Raw genomic sequence first — 20,459 nt, forward strand, 5'->3', positions numbered from 1 at the left:
TGAGGGCAATCGGGATTAGTTTAGGAGTTTTAAAAAAACGTCAACATAGGTAAGTTAGGCCGAAGGGCCTGTTTCCATGCTATAAACCTCTATGACTCTAGGGAGAGAGAAAAAACCGGGACAGAGTGAGAAAACCTGAGACAAGGAGTGAGAAAACTCGGATAGAGAGAGTGAGAAAACCCAGGACAGAGAGAGTGAGAAAACCTGGGATAGAGAGAGTGAGAAAATCTGGGATAGAGAGAGAAAGCCCGGATTAGAGAGGGAGTGAAAACCTGGAACAGATTAAGTGAGAGAGAAAATCTGTGATAGAAAGTGAGGAAATCTTGAGAGGAAGTGGACCTAGGATAGAAAGAAAAACCTGGGATAAAGAAACAATATCCAGGATAGAGAGAGAAATGCATTATAGAGGGAAAAATCTGCAATGGAGATAGAAATACCCAGGATAGAGAGATAAATTCCTGAGATATTGAGGGGAAGAATCTGGAATGAACTTAGTGGGGGAGGGATGAAAGATGATGGCATAATAGTCATATAAATGGATTAGTAACCACAGGATTGTTACAGCTCAGAATTTTGCCCATCATGTCTACACCAGCTCTCTAAACGAACATCATGACTTAATGGCACCCCCTTATCTTTTTCCTATATTCCTGCACATTGTTTCTAAATTTAAATTCCACCATCTGCCGAGGTAAGATTTGAACAAATGTCCCCAGGGTATTGGCTTGGGCCTTTGGATTGCTAGTCCAGTGATGTTGCTACTATGTTACCACCTCCCCAGAGGCGCAGGCTAATGCTTTGAGGTCATGAGTCCAAATCACACCTTGGTAGCTGGTGGACTTCAAATTTAGTTGATAAATCTGTAGAAGTAATGAATACCATGACACCAATCTTGTTCACTTTTAGGGAGGAAACCTGACATCTTTACCCTTTCTGGCGACATGTGACTCAAGATCCACAATAATTTGATTGACTCTTCCCTCTGAATAGCCGAACATGTCACACAGTTCAGGGGCAATGAGGGGTGTTCATCAAATGCTGGCCCTGGTTATGGCCACATCCCATGAAAGAATAAAAGAGTAGACAATGCTATCCACTCAGGACAGTGAGAATGAGCCAAATATCCCTGGGATGCAGAGAGGGAAGAGAAAATGTCCTGATGGGCATCAGAGGGAGTTAGAGATTAAAAAAACATTCTTAGGGATTAAAAATAGAAAGCCATCCTGGGTTACAAAGGCTGTTAATGTTTCATTTCTTGGGTGGAGTTAGAAATGAATAGATTACATCTGAGGAAGAGGAGAAGGGAGTAGCAGGTACAAATTATACTAAATGGGAGGTGGTTAGAAAAATATCACCCAGCAAATATGTATTCAGTTGTTATTATTTTCTTTACAAATTTAAGAAATTAGTTCAGTGTAATTTAGGAAATGAAATTAAAGATTTATTGAGGAATAAACTAAGAAATAATTTCAGGATTTTGTAAAAGCCGAACAGCTAAAACAAGAAAATGAAGAAAGTGACTCATGCTGCAAATCTGGATAAATTGCTAGAAAACTTTGTCCTTCTGGAACAGGTAAGCAGATGAGGAATATTAAAGGTTAACACTGGGGTACGAGGAAATATGTTGTAAATTCAGAATGAGTTCAGGTTGTTACCTTTGCGACTTTTTTCTCTGGAGCGTAGGAGGCTGAAGGGTGACCTTACAGAGGTCTATAAAATAATGAGAGGCATAGACAAGGTAGATAATCAATATCTTTTCCCAAAGGTAGGAGAGTCTAAAACTAGAGGGCATAGATTTAAAGTGAGAGGGGAGAGGTACAAAAATGTCCAGAGGAGCCATTTTTTCACACGGAGTGTGGTGAGTGTCTGGAACAAGCTGCCAGGAGCAGTAGTAGAGGCGGGTACAATTTTATCTTTTAAAAAGCATTTAGTTATATGGGTACGATGGGTGTAGAGGGATACGGGCCAAATGCAGGCAATTAGGATTAGCTTAGCGGTTTTAAAAACAAAAGGGCAGCGAGGAGAAGTTGGACCGAAGGGCCTGTTCCATGCTGTAAATCTGTATGACCCTATGACTTTGCCTTGAGCAAAGAAAAACTAGGGAAAGAATCTCAGAGATATATAAAATGAGTCTGTAGATGGTATTTACAATTTGGGTTTGCTCAATATGGAGAGAATCCTTTCTTAAATGTAATGGATTTCCTTTGTTCTGTTTCATTTTTTAAAACTGGTAGTTTGACACACCCAAAGCTAGACTAGGTGAATAAGCTGTGCTGTCATGTATATAATAAACTTACTGATCCCAAATTTAGAGCAATGAACTACTCTTGTAGGGAGCAAGGACTAAAAGATTATTATTGCATTATTGTAATCATTTCAGCATAACTCTTGGGCAATAATTAACCCTGGTATTCCTTGAGTTGATAAAATGAGAAAAGGGCTGATTTTAATCTGATCACCTCACTGCTTTCCCAATGTATTCAAACACAAAGCCATTTCAACTACCAGATTTATTAGTGTGTCAGGACACAATTGCAGACAGAAGTCTCCAATCTTGTCCCTTCCCACCTTGTTGCCAGTGAGATTGGAAAATTTGGCACATGGCCGAAACTCCATTCACTGCAGCAGCAACGGAGAATCCCAGCTGCGGATGAGGCCAGAGGTTTTTGACGTACATCATTCAGATATGATTTTAACTGTCAATGGCAGCAATGATGCCCATTCCCCAACCAGCCAGAAGAACCTGGTGGGAGAAAGGTCGTGGCCTAGAAGAGGCAATGATGTGGTGAGGTTTTAACATTTGTTTCCCTGTGGCCAAACGTACAAGGAAACCTTGAATATGTTATAATTGAGATCCTAAATGAATATTTCTCATCAGTATTCACTGTTGAGAAAAGAATGGATGTTAGGGAACTTGAGGAAATAAATAGTGGTGTCTTGAAAAGTGTACATGTTATAGAGAAGGAGATGCTGGAAATCTTAAAGTGCATCAAGATAGGTAAATCCCCGGGACCTGATGAAGTGTATCCCAGGACATTGTGGGAGGCTAGGGAGAAAATTGTGGGTCTCCTAGCAGAGATATTTGAATCATTGATAGTCACAGGTGAGGTGCCTGAAGATTGGAGGGTGGCAAATATGCCTTTAAAAAGGGCTGCAGGTAAAAGCTTGGGAACTACAGGTCAGTGAGCCTTAGATCTGTGTGGGTAAGTTATTGGAAGCTATTTTGAGAAGCAGGATCTACAGGCATTTAGAAATGCAAGGACTGATCAGAAACAGTCAGCGTGGCTTTGTGACTGGAAAAGCATGTCTCACAAATTTGAAGGGGTAACCAAGAAGGTAAATGAGGGCAGTGCAGTTGATTTGTCTACATGGACTTTTGCAAGGCCTTTGACAAGGTACTACATGGTAGGTTATTGCATAAGGTTAAATCTCACGGAATCCAGGGTTAGGTAGCCAAATGGATACAAAATTAGCTTGATGACAGAAGCCAGAGGGTGGTTGCAGAGGGTTGTTTTTCAAACTAGAGACTTGTGACCTGCGGTGTGCCTGAGGGATCAGTACTGGGTCCACTGTTATTTGTCATTTATGTCAATGATTTGGATGAGAACATAGTAAGTTTGCTGATGACACATTGGTAGCATTGTGCAAGTGAAGAAAGCTATCTCCGATTGCAACAGGATCTTAATCAATTGGGCCAGTGGACAGACGAATGGCAGATGGAGTTTAATTTAGACAAATGCAAGGTGATGCATTTCGGCAGATTGAACCAGGGTAGGACTTACTCAGTTAATGGTAGGGTGTTTGAGAGAGTTACAGAACAAAAAGATCTAGGGTACATGCTCATAGCTCCTTGAAAGTGGAGTCACAGGTGGACAGAGTGATGAAGAAGGCATTCAGCATGCTTGGTTTCATTGGTCAGAACACTGAATACACGAGTTGGGACGCCGAGTTGAAGTTGTACAAGACATTGGTAAGGCCACGCTTGGAATACTGTGTGCGATTCTGGTCACCCTATTGTAAAAAGGATATTATTAAATTAGAAAGAGTGCAGAAGAGATTTATGAGGATGCTACTGAGATTTAATGGATTGAATTATGAGGAGAGACTGGATAGACTGGGACCTTTGGAGCGTAGGAAGCAGGGGGGTGATCTTGTAGAGGTCTATAAAATAATGAAGGGCGTAGATCAACTCGATAGTCAATATCTTTTCCCAAAGGTAGGGGAGTCTAAAACTAGAGAGCATAGGTTTAAGGTGAGAGGGGAGAGATACAGAGAGGCATTTTTTTCACACAGAGGCTGTTGAGTGTCTGGCACAAGCTGCCAGAGGTAGTAGTAGAGGCAGGTATAATTTTTAAAATGTGTTTAGACAGTTATATGGTAAGATGGGTATAGAGGGATATGGGCCAAATGGAACCAGCTTAGGGGTTTAAAACAATAGGGCGACATGGACAAATTGGGCCGAAGGGTTTGTTTACATGCTGTAAACCTCTCTGTCTGTTGTTGTGGGTCGTAGATGAGGTTGTCCTTGGTCAGGATAAAGACTGCAAGAGGCAAAACTGTTGATGAACTTTACCTTTTATTGAATATTATACTAACTTTACAATGCTTAGCACAAGGCTCTACAAAGAACGATCTCTGAGCATATTCTGTTGTCATGTGATCTTGTATATTTACTTATTTAATTTTAACCCTGTTCCCTTACACTACATCACCTTCCAAGTCTCTGATTGTATTAAATACATTCTTTACATTATTCCTACATCTCTCCTGAAGTTTCTGCCATCATCCCTGGTTCACAGAGATAAGCTTTGTGGTGGTTTCACCAATCTCTGCAACATTGTTCTCAGCTCTCTCAGAAGATGTAAAGGATTCAAGTTCTCCATGTTCTCCCTCAAGTATGGGGACCATCAGAGATCACCAGCTCTGTTCAGTTGTTTTCCCGATCTTCTGAGTGTCCAGTCCATTCCATTGCGGGTCTAACAAAACTGGAGTCAATGGGAAAATCCTCTGCTGATTGGAGTCAGACCTGGCACAAAGGAACATGGTTGTGGTGATTGGAGGTCAATCACCTCAATTCCAGGACATCGATGTATGAGTTCCTCAGAGTTGTTCCCCAGAAATGTTGGAGAGGGAAGAACTGAGGAGATCAATATTAGAGAAATGGTGCCAGGAAAGTTGATGGCATTGAAGGTGGATAAACCCCTAGGACCGGATAATCTACATCCCAGGGTACTTAAGGATGTGGCTCTAGAAATAGTGGATGCATTGGTGGTCATCTTCCAGGATTCTATAGAGTCTGGAACAGTCCCTGCAGATTGGAGGGTAGCGAATGTCACTCCAATGTTCAAAAAGGGAGATAGAGAGAAAACGGAATTTTAGACCAGTCAATAGTTTCACAAACACCAGATTAAAGTCCAACAGGTTAAATTGATAGCAAGAGCTTTCAGAGTGTTGCCCTTTCATCAGGTGAGACTCACCTGATGAAGGGGCAACATTCCAAAAGCTTGTGCTACCAAACAAACCTGTTGGATTTTAACCTGGTGTTGTGAGACTACTTACTGTGCTTACCCCAGTCCAATGTTGGCATCTCCACATCACAATTATAGACCAGTAAGCTTAACATCGGGAGTGGGAAAAATTCTTAAATCCATTATCAAGGACTTCATAGCAGAGCATTTAGAAAGCAGTGGCAGGATCAGACAGAGTCAGCATGAGTTTATGAAGGGGAAATCATGCTTGATAAATGTGCTGGAAGATGTAACTAGTAGAGTTGACAAGAGGAAACCAGTAGATATGGTATTTTTGGACTTCCAGGAAGTGTTTGACAAAGTCTCACACAAAAGATTATTGAGAAAGATTAAAGCGCATGGGATTGGGAGAGGTATTTTGAGATGGATAGGAAACTGGTTGGCAGAGAGGAAATGAAGAATAGGAATTAATGGGTGCCTTTCAAATTGGCAGGCAGTAACTAGTAGGATGCCACAGGGATCGGTATTGGGACCCCAGTTATTCACAATATACATTAATGATTTGGACAAGGGAACAAAATGTAACATCTCAAAGTTTGCAGATGATACCAAGTTGGATGGGAGGGAGGGTGAATTTTGACAAGGGTGCAGAGATTCATTAGTTGAGGAGGAACTTCATCACCCAAAGGGTGGTGAGTTTCTGGAATTCTCTGCCCGTTGAAGTGGTGGAGGCTACCTCGCTAAATATATTTAAGTCACGGGTAGATAGGTTTTTGATAGACAGGGGAATTAAGGGTTATGGGAGAAAGTGGGAAAGTGGAACTGATCCACTTCAGATCAGCCATGATCTTATTGAATGGCAGGGCAGGCTCGAAGGGCTAGATGGCCTACTCCTGCTCCTATTTCTTATGTTCTTATGTTCAGTATGATCTGGACAGGTTGGGTGAGGAGCAAATCAATGATAGATGCAGTAATAATTTGAATAAGTGTGAGATCCTTCACTTTGGAAGCAAAAATGAGAAGGCAGATTGCTATCTGAATGGCTGTAATTTGAGAGAAGGGATGTGCAGCGGGACCCGGGTGTCGTTGTGCATCTGTCACTGAATGTAAGCATGCAGTTGCAGCAGGCAGTAAAGAAGGCAAATGGCTTGCGAGAGGTTTCGAGTACAAAGGAGGATGTGTTGCTGTAATTATACAGGGCCTTGGTGAGGCCACACCTAGAGTATTGTGTGCAGTTTTGGTCACCTTTTCTGAGGAAGGATGTTCCTGTTCTTGAGGGAGTGCAGCGAAGGTTTACCAGGGTGATTCTGGGGATGGCGGGACTGATGTTTGAGGATTAACAAGGTTAGAATTGTTTTCACTAGAGTTCAGATGAATGTGAGGGTATCTCATAGAGACTTATAAAATTCTAACATGACTAGCCAGGGTAGATGCAGGGAGGATATTCTTGATGATGGGTGAGTCCAGAACCAGGTGTTACAGTCTGAGGATTCAGGACCATTTAGGACGGAGGTGAGGAGACATTTCTTTACCCAAAGAGTGGTGAGACTGTGAAATTCATTACTACAGGGAGTAGTTGATACGAAAACATTGAATGTATTCAAGAGGTGGCTGGATATATCACTTGGGATGAATAGGATCAAAGGTTATGGGGAAAAAGCAGGATTAGAGATTGAATTGGATGATCAGCCAAGATCGTAATGAATGGCGGAGCAGACTCAAAGGGCCAAATGGATTCCTCCTGCTCCTATCTTCTATGTTTCTATGTTGTGTTCCAACCAGTGGAATGCCATAGCTCCAGGAGACTCAGGGAACACAGCGGAGTGTAATGGCCATCTCTAAGGAGAAGATTCTGGGGAAATTGAAAGGTCTGAAGGTAGATAAATCACATGGACCAGATGGTCTACACCCCAGGGTTCTAAAAGAGATAGCTGAAGAAATTATTGAGGCATTGGTGGTGATCTTTCAGGAATTACTGGAGGACTGGAAAGTAGCAAATGGAACAATGCTGTTTAAAAAGGGAGGGAGGCAGCAAAAGGGAAATTATAGGCCGGTTAGCCTGACTTCGGTCATTGGCAAGATTTTAGAGTCCATTATTAAAGATGAGATCACAGAATACTTGGAAGTGCATGATTAAGTAGGACTGAATCAGCATGACTTCATCAAGGGGAGATCATGTCTGACAAATCTGTTCAAGTTCTTTGAGGAGATAACAAGGAAGTTAGATAAAGGCCAGTCAGTGGAAGTGATTTATTTAGATTTCCAGAAGGTCTTTGACAAGGTGCCGCACAGGAGACTGTTAAATAAGTTCAGATCCCATGGTGTTAATGGCAAGATCCTGGCACGGACAGAGGATTGGTTGACTGGCAGAGGGCAGAGAGTGGGGATAAAGGGGTCTTTTTCATGATGGCAGCCAGTGCTTAGTGGTGTGCCTCAGGGGTCAGTGCTGGGACCACAACTTTTCACAATATACATTAATGATTTGGAAGAAAGAACTGAAGACACTATTGCTAAGTTTGCAGATGATACAAAGATATGTAGAGGGACAGGTAGTATTGAGGAAGCAGAGGCCTGCAGAAGGATTTGGACAGGTTAGAGAGTGGGCAATGAAGTGCGGATGGAATACAATGTGGAAAAGTGTGAGGTTATGCACTTTGGAAGGAGGAATGGAGGCATAGACTATTTTCTAAATGGGAAAATGCTTAGGAAACCAGAAACACAAAGGGACTTGGGAGTCATTGTTCAAGATTCTCTTAAGGTGAACGTGCAGGTTCAGTCGGCAATTAGGAAGGCAAATGCAATGTTAGCATTCATGTGAAGAAGGCTAGTACACAAGAGCAGGAATGTACTTCTGAGGCTGTATAAGGCTCTGGTCAGACTCCATTTGGAGTATTGTAAGCAGATTTGGACCCCATATCTAAGGAAGGATGTGCTGGCCTTGGAAAGGTTCCAGAGGAAGTTCACAAGAATGATCCCTAGAATGAAGAGCTTGTCGTATGAGGAATGGCTGAGGATTCTGGGTCTGTACTCCATAGAATCATAGAACATTACAGCACAGAAACAGGCCTTTTGGCCCTTCTTGGCTTTGCCAAACCATTTTTCTGCCTAGTCCCACTGACCTGCACCTGGACCATATCCTTCCACCTCCCTCTCATCCATGTACCTGTCCAAGTTTTTCTTAAATGTTAAAAGTGAGCCCGCATTTACCACTTCATGTGGCAGCTCATTCCACACTCACACCACTGTCTGCATGAAGAACCCCCCTCCCCCACATATTCCCTTGAAACTTTTCACCCTTAACCCATGTTTTCTAGTTTTTTTCTCCCCCTGCCTAAATGGAAAAAGCCTGCTTGCATTCACTCTATCTCTACCCATCATCATTTTATACACCTCTATCAAATCTCCCCTTATTCCTCTACACTCCAGAGAATAAAGTCCTAACCTATTCAACCTTTCTCTGTAACTAAGTTTCTCAAGTCCCGGCAACATCCTTGTAAACCTTCTCTGCACGCTTTCAACCTTATTAATATCCTTCCTGCAATTAGGTGACCAAAACTGCACACAATACTCTAAATTCAGCCTCACCAATTCTTATACAACCTTACCATAACATTCCAACTCTTATACTCAATACTTTGATTTATAAAGGCCAATGTTCCAAAAGCACTCTTTACAACCCTATCTACCTGTGATGCCACTTTTAGGGAATTAAGTATCTGTATTCCTAGATCCCTCTGTTCTACTACACTCTTCATGTCCTACCATTTACCTTGTATGTTCTACCTTGGTTTGTCCTTCCAAAGTGCAATACCTTACACTTGTCTGCATTAAACTCCATCTGCCATTTTTCAGCCTATTTTCTAGCTGGTCCAAATTCCTCTGCAAGCTTTGAAAACCTTCCTCACTGTCCACTACACCTACAGAAACTCAGTACCCATGGAACAGTTGAACCAGGAACACTCCTCGTCACAATGGCCGTCTCGGTATTCTACGCCCCCCATGACGGCAGCATTTCTGCAACTGCCTCAGTTCTGAACACCGACAACTGCCAATCTCTAGATACAATTCTACAACTCATCTGCTTTATCCTGGCTCAACAACCAGTTCTTCAGACACACGGAACAGCCATGGGGACCAAATTCACACCTCAATATTGTCAACATCTTTATGCACAAGTTCGAACAAGACCTCTTCACTGCACAGGACCTTCAATTGATGCTATCCACTAGATACAACAATGACATTTTCTTCCTTTGAATTCACGGCAAGAATCACTGAAACAACTGTATGATAACATCAAGTTCCATCCCACCATCAGACTCAGCATGCACTACTCTCCAGAATCATTTGCCTTCTTGGACACATGGATCTTTTGTTTTTTTTATTTGATTTGATTTATTATTGTCACGTGTATTAACATACAGCGAAATGCATTGTTTCTTCGCTAAATATTTTTAAGAAGCGGGTTGATGGGTTTTTGATAAGAGAGGGGATTAAGGGTTATGGGGAGAGGGCGGGAAAGTGGAACTGAGCCACAACAGATCAGCCATGATCTTATTGAATGGCGGGGCAGGCTCGAAGGGCTAGATGGCCTACTCCTGCTCCTATTTCTTGTGTTCTTATGTTCTTGTGCGCTATACAGACAAAGCATACTGTTCATAGAGAACGAAACAAGAGTGCAGAATGTGGTGTTACAGTCATAGCTAGGGTGTAGAGAAAGATCAAATTAATGCAAAGCAGGTCCATTCAAAAGTCTGATGGCAGTAGGGAAAAAGCTGTTCTTGAGTCAGTTGGTACATGATTTCATACTTTTGTACCTTTTTCCTGATAGAAGAAGGTGGAAGAGAGAACGTGGAAGCATTGGAGAAAGTGCAGAGGAGATTTACCAGGATGCTGCCTGGTTTAGAGTGTAGGTCTTACGCGGAAAGGTTGAGGGAGCTGGGGCTTTTCTCTTTGGAGCGGAGAAGGATGAGAGGTGACTTAATTGAGGTTTATAAGATGATAAGGGGGATACATAGAGTGGACTTGCAGAGACTATTTCCTCGGGTGGATGTAGCTGTTACTAGAGGGCATAACTATAAGGTTCATGGTGAGAGATATAGGAGGGATGTCCGAGGTAGATTCTTTACTCAGAGAGTGGTTGGGGTGTGGAATAGACTGCCTGCTGTGATAGTGGAATTGGACACTTTAGGAACTTTCAAGCGGTTATTGGATAGGCACATGGAGCACAGCAGAATGATAGGGAGGGGATAGCTTGATCTTGGGTTTGGACATAGCTCGGCACAACATCGAGGACCGAAGGCCCTGTACTGTGCTGTACTGTTCTATGTTGTAGAGAGTGTCCGGGGTGCGTGGCGTCCTTAATTATGCTGGCTGCTTTGCTGAGGCAGTGGGAAGTGTGGACAAAGTCAATGGGTGGAAGGCTGGTTTGTGTGATGGATTGGGCTACATTCACAACCTCTTGTAGGTTCTTGTGGTCTTGGGCAGAACAGGAGCCATATCAAGCTGTGATGTAACCATAAAGAATGTTTTCTATGGTGCATCTGTAAAAGTTGGTGAGAGTCATAGCTGACATGCCAAATTTTTCCTTAGTCTTCTGAAAAAGTAGGGGCGTTAGTGGGCTTTCTTAACTATAGTGTTCACATGGAGGGACCAAGACAGGTTGTTGGTGATCTGGACACCTCATGATGCTTCACTTCTCCAGGCTCCACCCTAAACACATTAAAGAAGCCATCCCCTATGGCAAGCCCTCTGTATACACAGGATTTGTTCAGATGAGGAGGAACGCAACAAACACCTACAGACACTGAAACACGTTCTCGTAAGAACAGAATTTGGTGCTCGACTCATTGATTGACAGTTCCAACACGCCACAGCGAAAAACTGCACTGTCCTCAGAAGACAAATACCACACATGGCCAACAGAGCACCCTTCGTTGTCCGTACTTCCCCGGAGAAGCTATGACATCTTCTTTGGAGCCTTCAACATGTCATCAATGAAGACAAACATCTTGCCAAGGCATCCTCACACCCCCACTGCTTGCCTTCAAACAACCGCACAACTTCAAACAGACCATTGTTCATAGCAAACTACCCAGTCTTTAGGAGAACAGTGACCATGACACCACACAACCCTGCCACATGAAACATGCCGATCATCAACACAGATGCCATCATCACACAAAGAAAATTACAGCACAGGAACAGGCCCTTTGGCACTCCAAGCCTGCACCAACCACACTGCCTAACTGTACTAAAGCCCCCTACCCTTCTGGGGACCATTTCTGTCTATTCCCATCCTATTCATGTATTTGTCAAGACACCCCTTAAAAATCACTATTGTATCTGCTTCTACTACCTTTCCCGGCAGCGGGTTCCAGGCACGACCACCCCCTGTGTAAAAATCTTAACTCGTACATCTCCTTTAAACCTCACATCCCCTGTTTTAAACCTATATCCCTTAGTAATTGACTCCTCCACTCTGGGAAAAGCTTCTGACTATCTAGTCTGCCCATGCCCCTCGTAATCTTGTAGTCTTCTATCAGGTCGCTCCTCAACCTCCGTCGTTCCAGTGAGAACAAACCAAGTTTCTCATAGCTAATGCCCTCCGTGCCAGGCAACATCCTGGTAAATCTTTTCTGTACCCTCTCCAAAGTCTTCACACGTGAGAACACCATCCACCAAATACACGGTACATACTCATGCGACTCGGCCAATGTTGTCTATTTCATACACTGCAGGAAAGGACGTCCCAAGGCATGGTACATCGACGAGACCATGCAGATGCTACAGCAACGGATGAATGGATGCTGCTTGACAATCACCAGGCAGGAGTGTTCCCTTCATGTCGGGAAACACTTCAGCAGTCAAGAACATTCAGCCTCCAATCTTTGGGTAAGCATTCTCCAAGGTGACCTTCAAGGCACACGACAACGCAAAATCACCGAGCAGAAACTGATAGCCAAATTCCACACTCATGAGGATGGCCTTAACTGGGATCTTGTGTTCATGTCACACTATATATAACCCCCACTATTTGGCCTGGGCTTGCAAAATCCTACTAACTGTCCTGATTTGAGACAATTCACACCTCTTTAACTTATGATTATTCCTCTCTCCACTTGCATTATCTGTACCTGTAAAAAATGATTACCTGTTAAGACATACATTCCAACCATTATCTTGCAATTGAGTCTTTGTCTATATATACCCTGTTTGTGAACCCAACTCTCCATTCACCTGATCAAGGAGCTGCACAATACCAAATAAACCTGTTGGCCTTTGGCCTGGTGTTGTGAGACTTCTTACAGTGCCCACCCCAGTCCAACGCCAGCACGTCCACATCATATCTACAAGATAAGAGCAGGAACTCATCCAGGCTTCTTAAGCAGCACATTCCAAATCCATGACCATCTAGAAAGCAAAGTCAGCAGGTTCATGAGAACACCAGCACATTGGTTTTTGCCTGCAAGTGACTCATCATCCTGACTTGAAAATATATTTCTGATTGTTCACTGTCACTGCAGAACCCTGCATAACCAGGAATCTTCAAACCAACTGCTAGTGACAGCTGGTGTACTTGGCTGCCACTATTTATCGATGGTGAGGGGAGTGAATGTTTGTGGAAATGGTAACAAAAAAATGGCCTGCTTTGTCCTGGATGGCGTTGAGCTTCTTGAGTGTTACTGGAGCTGCATTCACCCAGGCAAGTAGAGTGTATTCCATTTCACCCCTGATTTGCGCCTTGTAGACAGTGGACAGGCTTTGGGGAGTCAGAGGGTGAGTTATACGCTACAGTATTCCTAGTCTTTGACTTGCTTGAGTAGCCATAATGTTTATATAGCTAGTCCATTTCAGTTTCTGGTCAATGGTGACCCTGAGGATGTTGATAGTGGAGGATTCAGCAATGGTAAAGTAATTGAATGACCAGGGGTGATAGTTAGTTCCTCTCTTGTTGGAGATGGTCATTGCTTGGCCCTTGTGTGGTGTGAATGTTACTTGCCATCTGTCAGCCCAAGCCTGGATATTGTCCAGGTCTTGCTGCATTTGGAAAGAGACTGCTTCAGTATCTGAGGAGCTTTGAATGAAACTGAACAAGATGTAATCATCAGCCAATATCCCCACTTTTGACCTTATAATGGAAGGAAAGTCGTTGATGAAACAGCTGAAGATGGTTGAGTTAGGACACTATCCTAAGGAACTCCTGCAGTGATATCCTGGAGTTGAGATGATTGACCTCCAGTCACCACAACCATCTTCCTTTGTGCCAGATATGACCCCCCTGATTCCCATTGATTCCAATTTTGCTGCGGTTCCTTAATGCCACACTCAGTTGAACACTACCATGATGTCAAGGACAGAAACTGTTACCTCATATAATTTATAAGCAAAATACTTCGGAATCTGAAACAAAAACAGAAAATGCTGGAAAATTTCAGCAGGCCTGACATTTGTAGGGAGAGACTAGAGCCAACATTTCAAGTCTGGATGACTCTTCGTCAGAGCTCACTTCATCTCTGGCATTCAGCTGTTTTGTCCTTGTTTGAACCAAGACTATAATGAGGTCAGGAACTGAATGACCCTGGCAGAATCCAAACTGAACATCACAGAGCAGGCTATTGCTGAATTAGTGCTTGGTAGCACTGTTGATGACTCCATCCATCAATTTTTTAAAGTAAAATGTTTAATGTTTAGTTATTCATCACAAGTAAGGCTTACATTAACACTGCAATTAAGTTACTGTTAACTTGGTTGATACCAACCGAGGAGGTTGAATAAATAAGAGGAATTAATTCATCCCTCCTCACCTGGGAGCATCTTGTCCAAAGTCTGAACAAATTGGGAAGCCTCGTCCAGGGACTGTTCATAACAAGTTCCAAAGGTTTTGGTTGCTCATTTTTAAAATCTTTTAAGTTGAGTGTTCACCACTGATCCTGAGTAATGACTTTGTTTTTATCCAATTTTCAACTATGCTGTGGAATGTGCAGGAGTTTCATTCTGCTATTTATCTTGGCATTGACTTCATGAAAACAATAGAAAGTGGAAGCCTACATTGGTTGTAAGCCTGAGAGGAGCTCATTCCTCTGGTTGTGGAACAAACTTAGAAACAACGGGGCAATTATCCCCAAAAAGATTTTTGTGTCGCATTAGCATGAAAACTGGAGTAATTCATGCTGGTCTTTACAGCGGTGATTCAGAGAAGAATCTCCCACACTCTGTGCACTGCAGAGTGCACTAGCGTAAATCATATTGGAAATCTGTGGGTGAGGCCTATTCCCAGAGGGCGGCAGCATAGCGCTGAGCAGCTATTGCACGTGCGATAATCTGTGAGCACCAAGATTGGCACATGTGCAGTGGCCCATTTGTCAGCCTCCCAATCGCTGGCCAGCCCTATGACCCCCGCAATGCTAGCCTTCTCACCCCACCATAGCCAATTGCTGGCCCCCGAACATGCCTGAGCCAGCCCCGACAACCCTGCCCGGCCTGATCATCAGCACACTCCCTCATCCCTGTCAGCAGCAGTCCCAAACCACCCTCCCACACCATGCAGGCTGATCCCCCCCCCACCCCACCCTGCACCCTAATGACCAGCCCCAATCACTGGCCTCGTTACTCCCTCATCAATCCTGACTGCAGAATGGCAGTTAGACCCACCCCCTCAGATCACCCCATCAGGCCCCGCCCCCATCAGGCCCCATCCTTCATTAGGCCCTGCCTCATCTGGTGCTGCCCCCTTGGCACTGACCCATGCCTTGTGAGATGTGGGAGATTCGTGACGCTTTCAGCGTCTTGAACAACAACATCAGCAGGAAGTGTACCCAATTCACCAAAGGTCCTTCCAAACCCACAACTTCTTCCATCTAGGACAAGGGCAGTAGATAAATGGGAACACCTTCTGCAAGTTCACCTCTAAGCCACTCATCATCCTGACTTGGAAATCTATCGCCATTCCTTCACAGTCACTGGGTCAAAACCCTGGAATTCCCTCCCTGATGGCAATGTGGGTCAACACAGTAAAAAGTCTGACAACACCAGGTTTTAGTCCAACCGATTTATTTGATAATAAACGCACAAGCTTTCGGGTTAGTCCCTTCGTCAGTGACTGTTTACCCCAGTCCAACGCCGGCATATCCACATCATTGTGGGTCAACCCACAGAACATGAACTGCAGTGACTCAAGAAGGCAGCTCACCACCACCTTCTCAAGAGCAACAAGGGATGGGCAATAAATACTGGCGACGCACATGTCCTACGAATGTATAAAACAAAATTGCAGTTCCTCACAGACCGCATGGATAGGTTGGAACAGCAGTTGGATGCACTTAGGAGCATGAAGAAAGTGGAAAGCATCATAGATAGGAGTTTTAGAGATGTGGTGACCCCAAGATGCAGGCAGATAGATGGATGACTGATAGAAGGGGCAGATGGTCAGTGTAGGAATCCCTTGTGGTCGTCGCCCTCTCTAGTAAGTATACTGTTTTGGAAACTATTGAGGGGGGTGGAGGGGGGGGGGTGCGTATGGCCTATCAGTGGATAACAGCAGCAGCAGCAGCCAGAGCAATGGCACCATGTCTGGCTCTGTTGTTAAGCAGAGAGGGACAACAGGATGGCATGAGACTACAGGGTACCATGTTGTTTCCCTGGTGCCAGGGTCCAGATGTCTCTGAATGGGCAGAAAGCATTCTGAAGGTAGAGGGTGAACAGCCAGAGCTCGTGGTATACATTAATGCTAACCACGTTGGCAGGAAGAGTGACGAGACCCTGCAGCTGTAGTAGTTTAGCGAGTTACGTAGAAAGTTTAAAAACCCCTCTAGGGTTGTAATCTCAGGATTACAGTGCCAGTGAGGCTAGAAATAAGAAGATAGTACAGCTCAACACATGGCTAAACAGCTAGTGTAGGAGGGAGGGTTTCAGATACTTGGACCATTGGGATCTCTTCTGGGATAGGTGGGACCTGTATAAGAATGATGGGTTGCATCTAAACTGGAGGAGCATGAATATTCTGGCTGGGAGGTTTGCTAGTGTCATACAGGAGGATTTAAACTAGTTTGGCGGGGTGGGGGAACAAAAGCAAAGGTGAATTAAGTGAAGGAGAAATAGAGTAGGGCTAGTAAGCCTCAGAGAAAAAGCAGGCAGGGTGTGGTTGCTGATCAAAGAGGGTCTGGTGGACTGAAGTGCATTTGTTTCACTGTCAGACATGTAATAGGTAAGGCAGATGAATTTAGAATTCAGATTAGTACTTGGAACTATGATGTTGTTGCCATAGACAAGGACGGGATTGGCAGTTTAAAGTTCCAGGATACCAATGTTTTAGGCGGCATAGAGGGAGATGTGAAAGGGATGGAGGAGTTGCACTACTGGCTAATGAGAATATCACAGCTGCATTGCGAGAGGACACCTCAGAGGACTTATACAGCGAGGCAATATGGGTAAAGCTCAGGAATAGGAAAGGCGTAGTCACAACATTGGGGGTTTACTACAGCCCTCCAAACAGCCAGCGGGAAATAGAGGAACAAATGTGTAGACAGATTTTGGCAAGGTGTGAAAGTAACAGGATTGTTGAAGTGGGCAATTTTAACTTCCCCTGTATTGACTGGGACTTAATTAGTGCTAGAGGCAGAATTTGTAAGGTGCATCCAGGAGGGCTTCTTGAAACAGTATGTAGATAATCCAAAGAGGGACATTCTTTCCTGCAGCATATGAGGTAGACAATGTTATCTGAGTTGCATGAGTATGTACGGAGTACTTGGCAGGTGGTGTTCTCATGTGTGATTTTCTTAAAAAATTCATTAGTGGGATGTGGACATCACTGGTTGGCCAGCATTTATTGCCCATCCCTAGTTGCCCAAGAGCAGTTGAGAGTCAACCACAATGCTGTGGCTCTGGAGTCGCATGTAGGCCAGACCAGGTAAGAATGGCAGATTTCTTTCCCTAAAGGACATTAGTAAACCAGATGGGTTTTTTCGACAATCGACAATGGTTTCAGAGTCACCAGTAAATTCTTAATTCCAGATTTTTTTTATTGAATTCAAATTGCACCATCTGCCATGATGGGATTGGAATCCAGGTCCCCAAAACAGTAGCTGAGTTTCTGGATTAATAGTCTAGCAATAATACCACTAGGCCATCGTCTCCCTTATCAACATGGAGAATACAGGTACTGATTCTGGAGAGTACATGGTGAGTCTGATGGTGACATCCATGTCGATGATCTGGTATATCCTGAGAGGTTGCAGGGTTGTGGTCGCTGTTTTCCGGAAGGCTGGGTAGTTTGCTGTGAACAATGGTCTGTTTGAAGTTGGGTAGTTGTTTGAAGGCAAGTAGTGGAGGTGTGGAGGATGACCTTCACGAGATATTTATAACTATCGATGATATATTAAAGGCTCCAAAGAAGATGTAGTATATTTTCCACTCTGGGGAAGTACTGGATAACAAAGTTCTTGTCCCGTGTTTGCCTTCTAAGAAGGTCGATGCGGTTTTTTGCTGTAGTACATCGAAACTGTCAATCGATGAGTCGAGCGCCATATTCTGTCACATGTAGACCAGACCAGGTAAAGATGGCAGGTTTCCTTCCCTAAAGGACATTGATGAACCAGATGGGTTTTTCCAACAATTGACAATGGTTTCATGAGCTATGAGGAGAGGCTGAATAAACTAGGCTTGTACTCGTTAGAGTTTAGAAGAATGAGGGGAGATCTCATTGAGACGTATAAGATGATGAATGGGATGGATAGGATAGAGGTGGAGAGACTCTTCCCGCTCAGAAAGGATAATAGGACTAGGGGGCACAGCCTCAAGATAAAGGGGGGGCGGTTTAGAACGGAGTTGAGGAGGAACTTCTTCACTCAAAGAGTGGTGAATCTCTGGAATTCTCTGTCCGTTGAAGTGGTGGAGGCTACCTCGCTAAATATTTTTAAGACGCGGGTTGATGGGTTTTTGATAAGAGAGGGGATTAAGGGTTATGGGGAGAGGGCGGGAATGTGGAACTGAGCCACGACGGATCAGCCATGATCTTATTGAATGGCGGGGCAGGCTCGAAGGGCTAGATGGCCTACTCCTGCTCCTATTTCTTATGTTCTTATGTTCTTATGTCATCACTAGGTTCTTAATTCCAGACTTTTTTCTATGAATTCAATTCCACCATCTGCCATGGTGAGATGTCCCCAGAACATTAGCTGAGTTTCTGGATTAATTATCGAATGATAATACCACTAAGCCATTGCCTTCCCATTTTTAACCCACTGATAATAAAGGAGTGAGTAAGGTTGGTGTGACGTGACAGGAAAGTTAGGAGCATTGATGCTGCTATTGCTGATTTAGTCCTTCACAGTGGTAGAAGCTACCAGGATGGAAGTAATTATGATCAATTTCTGTACTGAAACTTAAGGGTAGTAGATGTGCTTGGCTGGACTAACAGACAGTTTTACCAACTTGGAAACTTGGTTTGGTATTGTCTTTTGGCATCTAGATGGATGTATCTCCTTAGATCATATCTGGCTTTCTTGTATAAGTTGGAGTCACTTGACTCGAACATCTTAGACCTGGACTTCAACAAGCAGTGGAATTCCACACAGTCATCACCCTCTGGGTGAAGAAATTTCTCCTCACCTCAGTTCCCCTTATCCTCAAACTGTGACCCCTAGTTTTGGTCTCCCCCAAAATTGGGAACATTCTTTCTGAATCTACCTGGTCTAAGCCTGTCAGAATTTTATAAGTTTCTATGAGAACCCTTTTACTCTACTAACCTCCAGTGAATATAATCCTAACCGATTTAGCCTCTCCTCATATGACAGATCTGCCATCACAGAAATCAACCTGATAAACCTTTGCTGTACTGTACTCCCTCTGTAGCAAGGAAGGATGTGATTGCACTGGAGGGGATGCAGAGGAGATTCACTGGGATGCTACCTGGGATGGAACATTTAAATTATAAAGTGAGGCTGAACAGGCTTGGGCCGTTTACGTTAAAGCAGAGAAGACTGAGGGGTGGCCTGATGGAAAGTGTTCCCAACTGGAAACCATGAATGAACAGGGATATCCCCCTACCACAGAATGTAGTTGACACTAAAATGTTGTCTGATTCCAAGAAGAAATTAGATATAGCTCTTGGGGTTAAAGAGATCAAGAGATATTGGAGGAAGGGGGGATCAGGATATTGAATTCCATGATCAAGATGAATGGCGGAGCAGGCTCAAAGGGTCTACTCCTGCTTCTAGTTTTTATGTTTCTATCAGCTGTATCGACACCCAGGAGATGTATCTGTGTTTGCCCTTCTTGCAGCTACACACAGCGGAGTGCATAGGAAGTGGCTGTGTGTATAGGCTAGACCCAGAAAGCCACAGACAGCACTCCACAATTAATTCTTAGCCCTAGTACTCTTAGCCATAATATTTACCGTTGCTGACCTTGTATTAACTTGCACTTTAATTATTACAATTCTAAGTTTCCTCAAAGTAATTTCCAGGCATACAGTTTATCACAAAACATTAAAATAAAAAAATGGAAATGTCTGGGCCAGAATTAAATTATATTTCGTGACGGAATAAAGCAATATCATCAATTCCCGCTATGTTACAAAGAACTAGCAGTCCAATATTTCTGATAAATATGTCACGGTGATATATACTTTTCTGCGTAGTTGGGTAATTTTTTTGTCCACTGTGTCAGACTTCTGGGAAAACAGTGGAAACTAATTCAATCCAATCTTCTATAATCTACTTTTTGATTTGAATCTATAAAAATTCATGCACCAATTTTATATTATGACTAAAATATAACAAGCAGTTCTGAAGATTAGTTGTCAATATGTAAACAACATACTCAGCTACCTGACTGGAGAATTGAATTCATTCTGACTTGGATCATAAATAACTGTATGTTCAAAAGGTCAGAAAACATGATTCCCAAGATAGGTAATTGAAGTGTTGAAGCATCTCTTGAAGATGGTAGTCAAATTGCAGTATTCTTTTTCCTGTTATATACATATGTTAA

General features: G+C 43.4%; 1 protein-coding gene across 1 annotated transcript in view; it reads left to right on the forward strand.

Annotated features, from left to right (window-relative positions):
• The first annotated feature begins 1,507 nt into the window (after positions 1-1,507).
• ccdc152 (coiled-coil domain containing 152) overlaps positions 1,508-20,459 on the forward strand; it is an 88,950-nt gene continuing 69,998 nt past the window's right edge. Inside the window, exon 1 of the mRNA XM_080189561.1 lies at positions 1,508-1,573. Coding sequence (XP_080045687.1) covers positions 1,508-1,573 — 66 coding nt within the window. The remainder of the gene's footprint in view (positions 1,574-20,459) is intronic.

Source organism: Carcharhinus amblyrhynchos, chromosome 5, assembly GCF_965287045.1.
Source record: "Carcharhinus amblyrhynchos chromosome 5, sCarAmb.v2.hapA, whole genome shotgun sequence".
In the NCBI taxonomy this organism is placed as follows: domain Eukaryota; kingdom Metazoa; phylum Chordata; class Chondrichthyes; order Carcharhiniformes; family Carcharhinidae; genus Carcharhinus; species Carcharhinus amblyrhynchos.